The following is a 16,464-nucleotide window of genomic DNA, read 5'->3' as shown; positions in this document are numbered from 1 at the left end:
CACATTCAACTTGTTTTTACAGATTATTTAATGAAGTGGAGTATCGTAGTAAATATCTAACATCTTGTCTCCCACATAAACTTCAATAGAGGCAAAAAAAGCAAAACGTATTGTAATTTATGTCATGAAAATATGTTAAGAAAGAAAGAAAACTGATAATTAAAGCAGATGTTGGGGGTAGGGAAGGTGCAATCTACGAGCTGCAAGATCGGCCAATCTGGTTCCTGGAAGTAGGAATTCCCAAAAAGGCGTCAAAAAACTGCTGAGGCAGTTGCAACTCAAGAAGTAGGGCTTCGCCACTGTGACCACCAGTCTATACAGTAGCTGGGCCTACGCCTACACACATAGTGTAGGCGTTTACCTGCAGAAAAAAAAAACAGGGTCAACCCAACATGAATGCACCATTATATAGTTATATAATTAAAGAATAAAAAAAAATATGCACCTGCCAATACAAGAGCTGTTTCACAAATTGTATCTTTAGAAAACTCATGTTTGAGTTGTCTATTTGCTGTGGTGTAAAACTGTACTGCACCCTCCCTAAATAAATATTACATACACTATCCCACTGCAATAATAAATAATGTGTGGGATCAATAAAGGCATTCTTATTCTTATTCTTAATGTTATATTAACACCTCTCTGACTGAACATGATAAGATATGTAAAGACGCTCTTGTGTTGGATCTCCTTAGGCTATGCAAGTAGTATAGATATATTCCTATGCTGCTGAAAATGTCTGGCAGTGAATGAGTTAAATACTATAAGACAAATTTATTGTATCGGATTTTCATTTGAACACAAAATCACCTGTAAACATTACAAGAACCGGGGTGTAGGAATTCCATTGTCTATACTTTTTTCCCCCTGACGAGACCAAAGGGCCTCTCTCTTGGTGGCCTCGTCTCGGAATTCCTTACAGTACCTAATGTTGTGACCAGAAACCTCACCTTCCTCATCCTCCTCCCCCCATTGGAGGAGGAGTGGGCCCACCGCCAAAGTTTATTCTTCCAAGCCGCCTTCGGCCACCAGGGGGACCCGGAGGACTGCATGAGAGAAAACAATGCCAAATGAGGCTTAAAACTCTTTTTATTTTCGCACCATATCACTGTCCTGGCTGCTCAGTACAATGTGGGTAAAGCAATAATCTGAAATGGTAATATAAGAGTCTCTCATAGGTTTTAGCCAAACGAGTCCTAAAATTGGCAACTTAAAGTGAAAGTCAACCCAAACATTTTTTTCAAGAATATGTTCCCAGCCGGCCCACTAGTTGAAACACGGCATTCTGATTCGTTTTGAGTTGGTCATTTATGTTAAAGAAAAGTTTCAATTTCATGTAATTATACAGATTTTCCTCCCTCTTGTATGACACTTAATATTAAAAAGCACATGAAGGCATTACGTCTTAATGCTAGATACCTACCATTCGTCAATCCTAAGCCTTCACTTGTCAAAATGCCACTACCCATTCGTTGAGCGTCTTCAAAGCGTGACGAAAAATTCGACTTGACTTTATGATTCAATTTTACACTTGTATGATAGTTAAGAAAAACATGTTTAAAATCATGTTTACGTGGACAACGTTTGACCCGAAAATTATTTTTAATTTAGATTTACAACTACTCTGGGTTTGCATACATATGATAGACATTAGCGGTGTAACTGTACACGTGGGTGTATTAATACGTTTCGGTATGGCATGTTCGGTTCGGTCCACTTGCGTTCGGTTCGGTCCACTTATTTGCGCGACCTTACGCACAGGCGCTAGTGACTGTTGCACGTGGGAGAGGAGGACGGCGGCACTAAAGAGGAGCCAGGACGCCAGAAGCCATGATAAATCATAAATGCATGGATAAATGGCATTATAATGGCATACGCAAACAAGCCAGAGCTCGAAGGGCCCCCCCGTACACTGTGGTCTCCTGTTTGGGAACATTCTAGCTTTCCTGTTAAAATCGCCCATGGGGAAAGGTTCGTGTATAAATCCCAAAGTTGTGTGCCGACATTGCTACATGAGATTGGCAGCTATGTTACAGGCAACACGTCTAACATAATCACGAATATTCGACTTCGAATGATTCTTAGACGAGGATGCAAGCAGTATTTCTAGCCAAAAAACAAAGTACAACAGCTCTGTTCTTCGTTCTCCGCTGCTTCTCTCGCTAGCCGTACGGTGCATTCATGAACCTCGGAAACATCACAACTCAGCAACACACAATTCAGACCACAACACAGAGAACCCAATTCGTTACAATATGCTGTTGAACATTCAAAGATTTCAATGGCTAAAAAATGTAAATAATTTCATAAAGACTTTAAAGTTACTGTATTTCATTATAAAAAGAGTTTTAATACAGTTAGCAATAATTGTAACTGTTATTGAATTGAATACTTAGATGTGTCATAGGCTGTTGCTGTTGAGTGTTTAAAGATTTCAGTGTCTTAATAAATTTACAAAATTAAGAGATCTTTACTGTTAGTGTATTTTTTATTCTGGTGTAATTTCTTAGAATGTCACCCGAATGGTTCGCTTTTATTTTTTTTCTAAAAAAAAATGTCCCATTTACTTGTCATCTTTTCAAAATAAACATATTTTTAAAAAAAAATCTGTTGTTTTTGTACCGAAAATATACCGAACCGAAGTTTCCAAGAAACCGAACCGAAATGTGATTTAGCGTACCGTTACACCCCTAATGGACATGTCTTTTAGGTTCTAAATAGCTTGCGAGAGAATACACAGCGGACTGCGTTGTCACGCAGCACAAGAAGGCATGCTCAGATACCACCTTACTTAACATTGTATTGTATTGTATAAAAAGGTTTATACTGCACTGGAATTGCCACAAGATGGTGGCAAGGGACTAATTTTGGCTAAATAAGGCTCTTAAATCCTTCAGTACCAAGTTGCCATCATATGGCACCAAAGCAATACTGGTACTGCTTTGGCTTGGCTTGAGCACATAGGTTACTTTTTCAGCATTTAACAAAATCTGCTAATAGGCGAAAGCCGAAGTATAAATATGCAGGGATTCACTGTAATAACAACAAAACAATAATAATAATAATAATAATAATTGTTATTATTATTATCAAGCTTACATACCCTCTGCCATCAGAAAACCGTGATGATCCACTATGTCCATCTTTTGTCAGGTCAGGGTGAATTATCGTTTTAAAACTGGTGGGGGGGGGGGGAAAGTATTAATGTTAACAGTTTTATATTGTAGTTTAACAGAAGCATATGTACAATGTGTAAATTGTATTGGAATACGAGTTGCAAATGCAACTTTCACTCTCTGTTCTCTTTATACATCACTATAGTATAGACTCATAAATTGACTTACAACAGGCCAAAAAACTCCACAGCTCCCCAGAACAGGTCGACCAGTAAAGACAGTCGCCATGGTGACTGGCTCCTGCTGTCCAGAACTTGACCTGACAAAAACACGGTCCAGATGATATTAATTAAGTATGGATACCCTAGTCTGGACACACAGGCAATCGACGGAGTTACATTGAGGTCTCGTGAATCTAGCAGAAAACTCTAATTACAAATGTTGGAACTCGTGTTGAAGATGTTACTTGTTAATATTCTTTTCCAGCTGATCACAATGTTGCATGCATTTTGCCAGTGTACAGACTTGTAATAAAAACAATGCCACCATTCGAACGACGCTTGAATGAGGCGATCAAAACATGGCCTATAACGATCAACATAACACAAGACCAAGCGAACATACACTGGCACGTAATGTTTTGGTGTTGTTGTTGTTGTTGCGTGACCGAGAAAGCGACGAAATTGTTTGTTTGTTGTTCTTGTTGGGCAGCAGGCACAAGTTAGCAAACAAGCTAGTTAGCAGCTATAAACACCAGACTCTCAAACTTCCTACTCGCCTCATACATCTAAGTCGTCGTGTGACCTAACAGTAAAACACTTTCTGATAAATTCTTAAGACATACTAGGTGAAAAAGGCATCGTTTAAGGGACAATCTCACCAGAAGGTACCAGAAAACTACTCACCGTTCGACACGTACACCATCTTTAGGGAAACAACAACATACGCACTTACGTTGACTACTTAACGCATGACGTTCGCTTCCGGGTTCATAGGTGACGAAACGCCAAGACAAATAATTACACTAAGAATCTTGTCAAGACATTAAGTGTCATCAGCACTGTTCTGTGTTGTTTTATCTTCAGTCCTGGTTTTTAGGTTTCGAAAGCAAACTAAAAACAGGAATGGATGTATTGAGTGGGGACGATAGGAATTGTTCATTGGAATCTCTGAAAATCAGATTCTTCTCTAGTGACGACTAAAGTGACTTGCGTAAAAAGGTTGAACTGCAGTACCGTACGGAGCCCTTTTATTGTACCTTATAACGTGACGTCACACGCTCTGTGGTGGGAATTGCTAATTTAAAAAGAAAAAAATGGGCTATTCCCCTGATGGCACCACTACAAACCCTTCCATGTAATTTGACCAAAACTGTGGAATTGAAAAAAACAGGATGCATTTAGTTTTCAATTCCATCACCGTAGTTAGAATTTGTGATGAAAAAAGTGATGAGCCAAGTCAGTCGAAAGTAAGGAACTCCGGCAGTAATTTACATTTCAACAGTGTCCATTTATCTAAAAATGGATGTGGTGAAAATGTAGGACTATGGATCACTAAATGAGTGGCTAATTAATTCAAGGATAAGGGAGAATGAATGAATTGCCTGTCATGGTAGCTGCGATACGTAATATTTTGGTATCGATCCGTTACCAAGTAAATACAGAGCCAGTATCAACACCGATACTTAATAAGTCAGGCAACTATCATTCACCTGCTAAATCTCAATTGATGGTGAAAATATATTAGGTGTAAAAAAAAAAATAATAATAAAAAAAGCAAACAATCCCTAACGTGTGTTTAGTACATCAAGAAGCTACCAGAACCGAGTCCATTGAGCTGCTGCTTATCTTTGTGATACATGGTTCGTATGTGTGTGGAAGGACGACCCCAGCCGGCAGCTTGCTTGCTAGTTTGCTCTGCAAAGTCACATGATGGCAAAACATCGAAACACAACAGTGGAGGTGGGGGGGCAAAAGTGTGCCTGCTCAGCGCTGAGACAGAAGCAGAGATGTTTGAAGTAACTGCAGCAATGCATACATACAAAAGTGGAACAAACTACTGTATCGATCCAACATTGATACACACTTGATTGATCCGCCCACCACGAGTTAGCATGCATAATTTGTGTATGAGCTGATCATGCCTAGTTCGTTTGATTTACAATCTGTTAGCCCAGTGTTTCCAAGCCTTTATTTGAGCCAAATCACATATTTCACAAGAAAATCTCATAAACAGTGGATACACAGGTTAATGCTGTACTTTTTGTCCTTCAATGGAGGTGCATTTAATTATTGTCATTATCTATTGCAGGCATAAGTAGATGAACAGAGCTACATTGTAAACATTCAGACAAATTACGTAAAATTGGATAATTGCCAGCAACACAATAGATGGCATTCACCGTTTCTGGTCTATTTCCCATCCAACTCAAGGATATGGACAATGATTAATGGTACAGACGTGCTCTTTTGACAGTGAAATGGATAGCATTCTGTCATCGATTAGCAGGCTCGCCCTTATATTTTCCTACATTACTCAGACACAACCCAGCCAAACATTTGACACTAATGACAGATGGAATCCATTTGTACTTGATTTGATTTGAATACTGACTGCATTATGGTTTCACAGAATTAATAAATAAATAGAAATAATATAACATTTCAAGTTCTCAATTTATTTCAAAAAGAAATGCTAGACACACTGAATTATTGCATTGGGAATGATTATTCAGCTTGAAATGTAAGAGTTCAATTGTGCTGAGCCTTGACATGTAGACCTCCTGAATTTGTTACAGTATCTATACAGTACTTGTCTATTGGCAGACCAGTAAAGAAACATGAATACAATTTGCTTGTTTTATATACTGTATACTTTGCTTACAAAAAAAACAGCATTCCCACTTTAACTGAAAATAAAATATAAATTACAATGTCAAAAGAATTACCTCACGTAAAGAGCATTTAAAAGTACTTCTTGTAAACGGGAATGTATTTCAATATATGAACATAAATTCCACAAAATACTTTTTTTTGTAACATGCCACAAGTAGAGATGTACAAATTTGAAAAACAAATTGTCCCAATCACTGGCAAACAGATTGATCCAAAATGACAACAAGCCTTCACACTTTACCACAATAAAGTGTACAATATTCACAACACTCCCCAAAAACAAACAAACAAACAGGGAAAAAAACCCATTTGTTTTACTCATTGTGTTCTGTTTGGGACTCAGTTATTTTCTTGTCTTCATCACGTTTGAGCAAGCTGACCTCAGTGTCCAATAGTGGATTCCCAGCAGCGCGTTCTCCCTCACCAGAAGCTTTCTCCACTGCACCCTTTTTGGTCTGGCCTTTTAGTTTTTGCTTCTTTCTAGCAGGTGGGATGTATCCATAACTGTTGTAGACACTCATCACCTTTATGACTGTCCGACTTGACACGTCGCACATCTTGGCCGAGTCACGCACTGACATGCCTCCCAGTTGAGTTCCAACTATTTGGCCTCGCTTAAAGTCTGACAACTCACTCATGTCTGGATCCAGCGGTGAATCGGGTGTTTTCCCCTCTTGAGAAGTCCTCTGTGGTTGAATTTTCTTCTTTGAGGTACAGATTGTGTGAGGTCAGGATTGACTGTGGATGTTAGGATGGAGTACACAAAAGAACAGTAAAGTTCTAATCAGTCACATCAGTCTCATGTTCCAATACTTTTGCTCAATTAACCCATTAAAGACGGGGGCTCATAACCGCGTTTCTACCAATAGAGCCAGGAGCGCTGTTGCGTCTTTTTACCCTTAAAGGGGAAGTCAACCAAAACATTTTTTAGGTGTTGAATTTCTTGGGAAACTTCAGGTTTTCAAAGGTAATTCCAAAGACAACCTTAAGTTTTGGGGAGCTGTTGAGCCAGGGGCTGTAGGCCTTAATGGGTTAAAAAGTGGGTAGCTTCTAACAAAATGTGTGCTGTTCTGAATTGATCAACACATCTATCTAGATGTAAATAAATACCATGAAATAAAAGTTGGAATTCTGAACTTTTGTCTTGTATTCATATTTTGATCTTGAACCCAAATGTCAGTATACAGAGCAATAAAAACAAACGAACTGACCTTACTGTTCGAATGCTTTTGGAGGGGACTGAACATCAAGTGCTATGCCCAGAATTGGGGTTATGTGATCCGTCTTCTGAGCTCTAGTTAGGAGGCGAGCAGCAGCATTTTGGTCCAACTGGAGACGCTTGAGAGAGGACTGGCTCACGCCAAAATAAAGTTAATTACAATGATGTTACATGGTGTTACCAAGGCATGGATTACTGTTTCTAAGTGCTGATGATTAAGGAGGTGGTGCCTCAGAGGGGATCGGGCCTTTCCTGTTGCTGGTCGTTCCCTTTGGAATGACTTTCCATTAAATGTTCGGCAAGCCCCCTCTCTGTCCATTTTTAAAACCCGTTTGAAGACGCATTTCTATTCTTTGGCTTTTGATTCAACGTGACACTGACAGTTTCCTTTTTTCGGTGTCTATTGTATATACAGTAGAATTTTGTGTTAATTTATTGCTTTCACTTGTTATACTATTGCTATTTTGTTGTTATATGTGAAGTGCTTTGTCACAGCTGTAGCTGCTGTGAAAGGCGCTATATAAAGTTGTATTGTACGTATTGGAGCTTAATATAACAAGGTTCAGTCAAAATCCACGTTGAGGCCAAAGATTAAACTACACCATAAAAAATACAAAATAAACCCCTCATAGGTAAAACGATTCAAAGCTTCGTACTTACCAAAGTAGTTGGACGTTGGTATTTTTTCCGAGCGCTGCAGTTAATACAGGAAGGAATATATACAAACGACCTTTAGTCGCGGTGGATTTTCCTGCTATGTCTTTTCAATGTAAATGTTTCACTGGAGTCGTTTACTGTGTTCAGCATTCACGGTGGCATGCAAGGTAACCACTTCTATTTCAACTGGTTAAACACTTTTCCAGTTTCAAAACAGACGCGTGTTTTATCTCAGCGCCAAGATGAACGTCTGATGGCTTCAAAAGGAACAAGCCGCTTAGAAGGCCAACTACGATGTGATTTAATTTAAGTGTCGACGGTTACCTGGGGTAAAACTGTGACAAGACCTACAGTGATTTAAATTTTTCAAAAAGCGTAAAACTCTAGGAATCCGCTCCAAGATGTCAGCTCGTGTAGTGCACTACTGCACTGGATGCTCGTTTAGTACACTGGATGCGTTTTATTTCGAAAGTACAATTTGCGGGTTCCTCCTTCTCCTGTAACTCCAGAGCCACCAGCTGGCTCGCACCTGGTACTACTGCTTCTTCTTCTATGTCTTGGTGGTCACTTTGTACTTTTGCGGGTGGTTCTCAAATGGCCACAGAAGAGCAATACACGGAGAAGTGTTTGAGAGTTTTACTTATACACGTACTTAAAGTGGTAATAAATGAGTTCTCATCAGCAGAGCCTTAAAAAGGTGGGTGTCACTCACTGGCAGATAATTTTGATTCTATATTACAGGTAACAAAAACAATATAGTATAGAAATTGGTCCTCAAGTATTTTCTTTGGTGTTAATGGTTGATTTCCCCCCCAAATTCAAAGTGAAAAGCAGTGCAATGCGCCTGTATCATCAAGATAGAAAGCAACAGCTCAGTGACACTGATGAGCAACTAGGAGTTCAGAGTCTTGGGCTCAAGGATACTTTGATATGGTCATGGTTTGGTGCAGAATATATGTTTTTGGGTCCCCCCCAATAAACATTCATTAAAACTTTTCCTTATCATTGCATTTAGAAACAGGATCATCAGTCATTGATAATAATTCCTTATTACCTGGTACTGTTACCCAAACTTAACACATTTAAGTTTTGTAACCAACATCCATGCTGATATGTAGCAAATGAGCACCATCTAGCAAAATAGCCCTTTATTACATTTTAAAACATTACAAAAATACTACAAAGACATGCAAAAGCTGAAATGAAACTGGAGACTTTCACAATTTTTGCCCCCTACCATCGAAACAGTCATTATTTTACAGCGTTTTCCCATAAGCCATCCCAGTGCCTTTCCATTTTGCCAATCTGGTGTTAAGTGTAAACATAAAAACATTATAAAACAATCACTCATGTCCTAAGAAAGTTTGTGTGCTCTGCAACACCGGAGCATCATTGATGAAACCTTGCATGAAGTTATACGTCAGAGCCAATAGTGGACTCAGTGGCTCGCTTTCAACAATAACAAAGAGCATGAGGGCAATTACAACAAAAACCACCAACTGGATCTGGATTGGGACCATTCGGCGCTCCATTTCTCTTCTCTCCAGAGCGGTGGGGCTGATTGGAACATTTGGGGAGTTCAACTGTATGGGCCTCCCGGCTGCACCCTTGATGGGCTTCCGACAGGTGACACTAACAAAAAGGAATGCAAGTATGAGGAAGATCACCCAGAAAAATACAAGTTCAATAGTAGCTTAGTCAATTAAAAAAAAAAAAAATTGGACTTGGATGGGAAGATCACAAGTTTGAATCCCATTGTGGGATCTCCCCACTAAAGTTTCTAAGGCTTAATGTCACGACTGAATACAGTATACAAATACTTGTACTGTACAATAAACTACCATGTCCTTGCTTTTGAAAGTGAAAAGAAAATTAGACATCTACTGGTAATAAAAAGTCAGGGACATTTGGCTTCAACAAAAACTTCAGTACAAATTTAAAATGCAGTGTAACATTTAAAATTAATTTGTTTCTCTAAACTTTATATTGCATGTCCACCTGTCCAATGTTTCATTAAATTTTGATTCTGTTCTTATGTGTCACAATGATCAACTTACGTGATCATTGTGCTTGCAGGCATAATGTCAGGAAGCACGTCATCTTTCATGGGGGCCTGTGGAAGCAAAAGATCTATCGGTAATTAAAAAAAAACGTTGCGCTGGAGACACTTTTAAAGACAGACAGAAAAGATAAACAAGATTTATATCATATTAAACCATGCGACAATCATTAAAAACAAAAACAAACGAGAAGCAAACATTAACCAACAGTGTGTTCTTGTAATCAAGATAAATTATGAAATAGAAGCCTGCAAATAGGATGGGTGCACCTTTGTTTCCCAGTGAAAAGGGGACTCTTTGGGAGTACAAGTATAGCACTCAGACTGCCTCGTTTCCGCTTCAAGCAAGTCCAACTAAAAAAAAAAAAATGTTCACAAGACTGCATGCTCCACTTCAAGTCCAAGTGGGATGATCACTACTGACCTTGTGTACGTCGCCCTCATTCAGCTCGCTGTCTGCAATAGGAGACATCCGTTTCTCCATCTGTTGTTTCGTTTGATTATAGTGGAAAACCATTACGTGAGCACTCCTGGGGAAACTACTTGAAACAGCCCCACCTAAAGGCAAAAAAACCTTACCTTTTCAACCATTTCAGTGATGCTGAAGTTCTCTGAGGAACAGTTAGAATCTTGAATTGATGTAGAGGAGACCTGCCACAATAAAGGGTATTACTTCAAGGATCAAGAATTATAGTACACATTCTACTCCCCATGTTCACCTCGCTGAAATAAGCCTGTTTTGAGGGCAACATCCATCTCAGGCAAAGAGCCACTGTTCACCCCACTCCCAGAGTGGGCTTTCGTTTCCATGACAACCTAGCGCAGTAAAACTGAAGAAAGAACGAACCCCCGTAAATGCAGAGTCAAAGTGTATTTATTTTACACTCAAGAGGCAGCGCTTCATCGCCAAACATACTTGTTCGTTAATGGGTGGATCAATGCTTGCCCATACGCAGGTATACTTCGCTAAATACTCTAGTAGAGGGATTGCCATCTTGAATGATGGAGGGAACCACAATTTTTCCATCAGCCCTATACAGGAGGCCACACAGGTCCATGTACTTCCTAAAATGTCTAAAGTGCTCACTAGCACAGATTTAGACCGGTTTGTGAACAAAATTTGAGAGAAATGGTGAAATTGTATGTAGAAAACGTTTTAGACCTTTGAGTTAATCCCCCAAAAATGGGAGCAAAAGTGTTGCGTTTATATTTTCGTTGGGTTTTTGTATATTTCAGGCTCAATGCAGGTAAAAACAATCCATCAACAACAAAGAGTTTGAACAAAAAATAAGTACAAACTGGGATTTTTTTTTTTCCCCCAGTGCAAAGGGCTTACGTGCGTAAAAACAAAAACATTCAAAAATGGCACAAAAGTGCTGAACAGCAAACCCCCAAAAGGTCCAAGGACAAAAAAAAAAAAAAAAGACAACTTGCTAAAAATTGCAATGCTATTGAGGAACGGTTTCTCCTCATTTCATAAAAAAAAAAAGTTAGACCTACTCACGTTGTAGAGCAGTATAAGACCCAGTGCACGTGCAACTAATACATCTAGTGGTGAATGGTGATACCAACTAATACATCTAGTGGTGAATGGTGATACTCGCAGGGGTTAACGACCAGGCCGGGCTGTATATAGCGAAAATCCCCATTTAATTGACACCAATTGAAATGCATTTGAATTAGTATTTTTTGTAAAATAAAAACAAAACAAAAAAAACTTATAAACCTGCCATATGCATTTTCCACTTAAAATGGTGATTGGCTCCCCTGCCCTTTTAAAAAAATAAATCTTAATGGCAAGGTGCCACTCAAGAGTGTGGGGTTGCTAGGTGCCCATTCCTGTTCTAGTACATGCTGGTTATCAGACGTTAACACTGTTAGCGAAGATTTGCTCCCAAGGCACACCATGCTACTAACCAAAAACATTTGAATCCTTATAAAATGATTTCAGAGTGTACCTTTGAATCTAATGCTGATTGTTGATCAGCACAATCTAAAGCTGATGCTCCACTTGTCTTTTTGGGAATCTGAACAGCGCCCCCACTCTGCAATGATTTAGAAACTTTCTCCAAAGTCGGCTTGCGACAAAGGTCAGCATTTCTTGAGGGACAAGCTACAAAGCGCTATAAGACAAGACTCAAATCAGTTGAAAAATTATATATATATATATATATACACACACACACACACTGGACTTAATAGGACAAAATACGTGAAAAAGGATATTGTCTGCATTTATTTACCAGTCTGGATGAAGGTAAAAAGCACTGCTGGTAAACGTGTTCATCCTCAGAGAGCACATCCACCTGTGGATAAAGGAAGCACTTGGCATCATGAAACACTATTTATTCAGTCTCATTACCACAACTGTATACAAACACATTTTAAAAGATTTTGGATTCTTTTGGAAAAGACTCATGGCCAAGTGTTCCAATACTTTTGTGTTCATCGTGAATGTCAAACTTTCTCCCACCCGACTGGATTCTTGCTCTTCCAATTGTTCATCTTCCTGGGTTGATTCTTCGGAACATATAGGAAAATCATTACGAAGGATGCTTATCAAGCAATTTGATACAATAAAAAAAACATGAAGTGGCGATTCAGTACCCGAATCGCTGTCATCATTGCTGTCGTCGTCCCACTCCTTGGGACAAAACACAACTTTATCTGCTACTTTCGAAGAGTCCCGTTTAGCCTGCAGCCTCCTCAGTTTCCTCTCATACACGGCCCTGGTGGAGCCTCCCATACACAAACATTCTTACTGCAGACCTCAGCCAAGGACAATGTCTGATTTATTTTTTCGCATTAAGATTCATGTGGTATTCATGAGAAACGCATCCTCAAGAGAGCGCTCAATGGTGTTGACGAAATAAAAAAATTAAAAAAAAAGACAACCTTACCCACTATTGGCCCAGCTTTGATCCCGTACACAAGTAATGCAGCCTTCAGGTCGTCATCGGTCAACATATTCAGGTTACGTTTCTGTCCATCTTTTGGCTTCTCTTCCTGCCAAGCAGTGTTACAGTGCAAGTTTTTAGAACTAAAATATCCACAGAAACAATATGTGAATGTGGTAATCTAGGTGGTGCTTGAAAACAAAACAAAACAAACTTAACATTTCTAACTCAGTACACAGATTGACTAATTTAAAACTAGCAAAGTTTATGGGATATCCCCACAGAGATTATCCTAAGTGACTGGTGTGTGGCGTGTAAAGAGAAGAGTTTGGTTCGGAAAAAGGCCTGGGATAAAACTAAATTTTTGTGTGTGAGTGGTCAACACAGGGTTCTGCTAAAGGCATGGTTCACAACTTCCCACTCACAAATAGAGGGCTAACTGGTTGTGTTGTGTACAAGGTTATTATAGTTCATGAAAACTTAAAAAAAAAAAAAAAATGAAATAACATTGGTTAATTAAATAAAAACGAAATTGCTTTTCAAGTAACGAAAACAACATCTCATAGTTGTAAAATTAAATGAAAATATAGCAAAAATGTCCTTCGTTTTCATCTTTGTCAGTTAATATCATATATGAGCTTTCCAGTTCACTTTAATTTGATCTATTTTGGTGTTGCTGTACATCCGTAGCTATAGTACAACCAAGGTCAGTTTTGAGAATTTTACTTTGCTTTATTACACTCGACAAATACTCCATATATAGACTTCATAAAAAAACTAAAACAAATAATAAATCTCATTAAAACTAAAAAGCATTTTCAACAATAAAAACTAAAATAAGTTGCTGTAAAAACAAAATCTAAGTGAATTAAAAAATCATAAGTCAAAACTAAACAAAAAACTATAATGAAAAACTCCAAGCTATTATTACCCTGGTTGAGTGTTTGTATAAAGTGTCCCCCACGTCATACACCACAATTAAAATGACAACATTTTGCAACCGCAATGTAGTTACCAAATCATCTAAGAGTTGGCCTACCCGCCTCTTTAATTCTTTACTCCTATATTGTAAAACAGTTAAATGACGCTTACCATGGTGGCCGGACCACCAAGAGTATTTTAGACAGCATGCACTAAACCAAGCCGCGCATGTTCTCCATGATGCCGCGCTGCGGCATGCCTGCATTGCAGTGATTTGATGACATCGCCTTGAAAGATGTCTGCTAAAAGCTTTGTGACATGGAAACAATGACCTAAAAGTACATGTCATTTAAAACTCCACCCCCATAACCCTGCCAACCTGTGGCAGCAGGGGAAAGCGACGACCATGACGGAAAGTGTGGGCCTTGTCAGTCGTAAAAATACGTTCACAACCCCCATAACTGAGATACCAATTCAAAAGTTGGCTCCTTTGATTGAAGGATAACAGGTGCAACTACTTTAGCCAGAGGGTTTGTTTAGTTGGTTCCATTTCTCTCATTTTTATTGTTTATGATCATTTTGTGTTATTTGTTAGGGTTGTCATTTTGAGGCAATGTTGCATAGGATTGGACTACAGTTGTTTCAAGTAGAAATTGGTTCCCTGAGACTTTGGGAAGTGCTTCTGGTCTGGATGCAAAGCAGAGGAATGTAACTCAAAAAGGATGAACAAGTCCGAAATCTTTAAAGTATATCCATGGCAAGGTAAATGTAATGTACTTTTATATTTATCATTCTGTTCACCGTTTTATGACTAGTCCGACCCAGAAGGAAGAATAAAAGCAAATTTTGCAAATATTGAGTTAAAACCGCAGATAGTTATGTTCATTCTGGTGTTTTGTTTTCATTTCAATGAATTCCAATGCAGACACAATGGCAAGGCAGCAAAAGGCCATCGGGCCAGCAGGGAAAGATCCTTTTTGTGAACCAATTGTCATACAAAATGTCAAGCCTTCATAAGTATTCATTTGGCCGTCGTTAGTTTTCACAGTTTGATGACTGCACAATACCTAATAGTACCTGGCTGCAAATAGTGAAGCAGCCATCTGAAAACGGCTCACCTGTTCATTGAGCTGAAGGATAGCAACAAGCGTATCAAGTATCGCAATTCAGAATTCCAATCAGCAAATGTTACACACGCTGCACTACTCCTCAACCCAGTCAATGAACAATTTATCCGTGCAATGAAGACACAAAATAAAACACTCACTGCCACAGGTTGTTCAGCTTCATCCTCGCTAGAGAAAGCAGCTCTGCTCCTTTGGTGGAAATATTTCTTGGACAAGTATGGTTCTGTCACCTTGGTGGACTTGGAGGGAAAAACAGGGCCTCCCTTCAACACTGGCATGTCAAATAAAAGCAGTCAGATGGGTAGAAAAACAAGCCAAAAAAGTCAGCAGCTCTCCCGCTTGGCTCTTGCTCATTTGACACCAGCTGTGAATGATGACTTAATTGACAGCTGTCTTAAAATGCAGGCCATCGTTAACATGGCAACAAGTGTAAAAGGATGAACATTCATAAATTAGTTAATGTTTGGGAAATACGGATTAAATATCCGAAAATAAAATGGAAAAAGTGAAGTTTGATTAATGTTGGAAGTGGAAACACGTGACTTGAGATGATATTTTGGGGAGAAATTCCAGGACAAACCTAAAATGTCCTAGCATAATTTGACCTTCTCTTAACTATTAAATGCCCATTTTCACAAATTCTTTTTTTTTTTTTTACTTGAAAACATCTACTCTGCCTTTAATCTTGCAGTCTGTTGCAAACCTGTGATAACAGACACTTTAAATTCAGAGCCCACTTCCCTCGAAGAACATCCTGTGTTTGAAGACTTGAAATAGCAAAAAAGCTGTTGATCAATTCAAAGGTGTCACTTTGGTTTCATGATGCCAAAATGTATAGCATGAATAAACCCACAATACATGTCTTTGCTAGTGAAGCTTTTTATTTAATGTCACATTAAACACAAATAAGTGTGACTTCAAAACAACATTGCTTGAAAAATGTGAAAAGTGCACAGTTGTGAAGCACGTCTCTGGTTGCAATGACAACCATGGATCATGTAGTTTGATAAACCATGCGTAATAATTCAATACCAGCAGTAAAATAAAATGAAAATATCAATTAAGGCTAAAAATGAACACCCTTGGTTATTTTTTTCACTCTGATATGATTAAACTGAAATAAGATGAAAAGATGGCTTAAACTCAGTAATTACTGCCATTAACTTATAAAATACGATTTGAATGAAAATTATTAGAATTTATTCCCACATATGAACATAAACCCGTCTGAAGTTGTATTTCATTTCCAATAAACCCGTCTGAAGTTGTATTTCATTTCCAAACACATGATACAACATTTTTGCCAAAACTCAGCAAGCAGAATTGAGTTCAGTGTTATTCATAGCAGCAACCTTATGCTGACCAAATTAAAAAAATGCCTCAAAATACACTTTCACAGTAACTACTGGCAACATAAGAATTATTCAATACAAAACAAACATACATAGTACCGAAATAAGAAGGCATTATAAATATAGGCAGTGCCACAATATGTGGGGCTGTTTATGATGAAATGGCCAAATGCAGTTCTTTTACTCCTTTTGTTCCGCACCGGACTCTGTTATTTTCTTGTC

The 16,464-nt window shown here is 38.6% G+C and overlaps 2 protein-coding genes and 1 long non-coding RNA gene across 7 annotated transcripts; all 3 read right to left on the bottom strand.

Moving 5' to 3' along the window:
- Nucleotides 1-10: 10 nt before the first annotated feature.
- On the bottom strand, nucleotides 11-4,318 carry selenok (selenoprotein K). 2 transcript variants are annotated; one of them, XM_086043962.1, is made up of 5 exons: nucleotides 4,022-4,318; nucleotides 3,345-3,435; nucleotides 3,104-3,178; nucleotides 951-1,046; nucleotides 11-361 (listed from the first exon to the last, which is right to left on the bottom strand). In XM_086043962.1, exons 1-5 carry the CDS (start codon nucleotides 4,038-4,040, stop codon nucleotides 358-360), a joined length of 285 nt encoding a protein of 94 aa, XP_085900088.1. In that variant the 5' UTR covers nucleotides 4,041-4,318; the 3' UTR covers nucleotides 11-357. The 2 variants fall into 2 exon arrangements, with proteins under 2 accessions (XP_085900088.1, XP_085900095.1); XM_086043969.1 differs by lacking the exon at nucleotides 11-361 and having other exon boundaries at nucleotides 947-1,046.
- A 2,411-nt stretch (nucleotides 4,319-6,729) lies between these two features.
- On the bottom strand, nucleotides 6,730-8,362 carry LOC147153275 (uncharacterized). Its single transcript, XR_015088492.1, has 3 exons — nucleotides 7,890-8,362; nucleotides 7,222-7,360; nucleotides 6,730-6,748 (listed from the first exon to the last, which is right to left on the bottom strand). It is a non-coding gene; the product is annotated as an uncharacterized LOC147153275 (long non-coding RNA).
- A 657-nt stretch (nucleotides 8,363-9,019) lies between these two features.
- LOC147153274 (lamina-associated polypeptide 2, isoforms beta/delta/epsilon/gamma-like) lies at nucleotides 9,020-15,273 on the bottom strand. 4 transcript variants are annotated; one of them, XM_086043934.1, is made up of 11 exons: nucleotides 15,031-15,273; nucleotides 12,846-12,951; nucleotides 12,553-12,684; nucleotides 12,383-12,465; nucleotides 12,189-12,251; nucleotides 11,904-11,990; nucleotides 10,525-10,596; nucleotides 10,370-10,429; nucleotides 10,216-10,299; nucleotides 9,944-9,999; nucleotides 9,020-9,518 (listed from the first exon to the last, which is right to left on the bottom strand). In XM_086043934.1, exons 1-11 carry the CDS (start codon nucleotides 15,166-15,168, stop codon nucleotides 9,230-9,232), a joined length of 1,170 nt encoding a protein of 389 aa, XP_085900060.1. In that variant the 5' UTR covers nucleotides 15,169-15,273; the 3' UTR covers nucleotides 9,020-9,229. The 4 variants fall into 4 exon arrangements, with proteins under 4 accessions (XP_085900060.1, XP_085900052.1, XP_085900067.1 ...); XM_086043926.1 differs by having other exon boundaries at nucleotides 11,904-12,068; nucleotides 12,419-12,465; XM_086043941.1 differs by having other exon boundaries at nucleotides 12,419-12,465.
- Nucleotides 15,274-16,464: the final 1,191 nt, after the last annotated feature.

The sequence above is a fragment of the Filicampus tigris genome, chromosome 1 (genome assembly GCF_054856515.1).
Source record: "Filicampus tigris isolate MCC_2025a chromosome 1, RoL_Ftig_1.0, whole genome shotgun sequence".
Lineage (NCBI taxonomy): Eukaryota > Metazoa > Chordata > Actinopteri > Syngnathiformes > Syngnathidae > Filicampus > Filicampus tigris.
The sequence above is the reverse complement of the archived record's forward strand: the minus strand, read 5'-3'. Positions and strand labels throughout refer to the sequence as shown.

Coding starts and splice junctions, on each gene's coding strand:
- LOC147153274 (XM_086043916.1), bottom strand. CDS start 15,168: ATGCCAGTGTTGAAGGGAGGCCCTGTTTTTCCCTCCAAGTCCACCAAG. Junction 12,952..15,030: donor AAGCTGAACAACCTGTGGCA/GTGAGTGTTTTA, acceptor ACTGCTTGGCAG/GAAGAGAAGCCAAAAGATGG. Junction 12,466..12,552: donor CAATGATGACAGCGATTCGG/GTACTGAATCGC, acceptor TATGTTCCGAAG/AATCAACCCAGGAAGATGAA.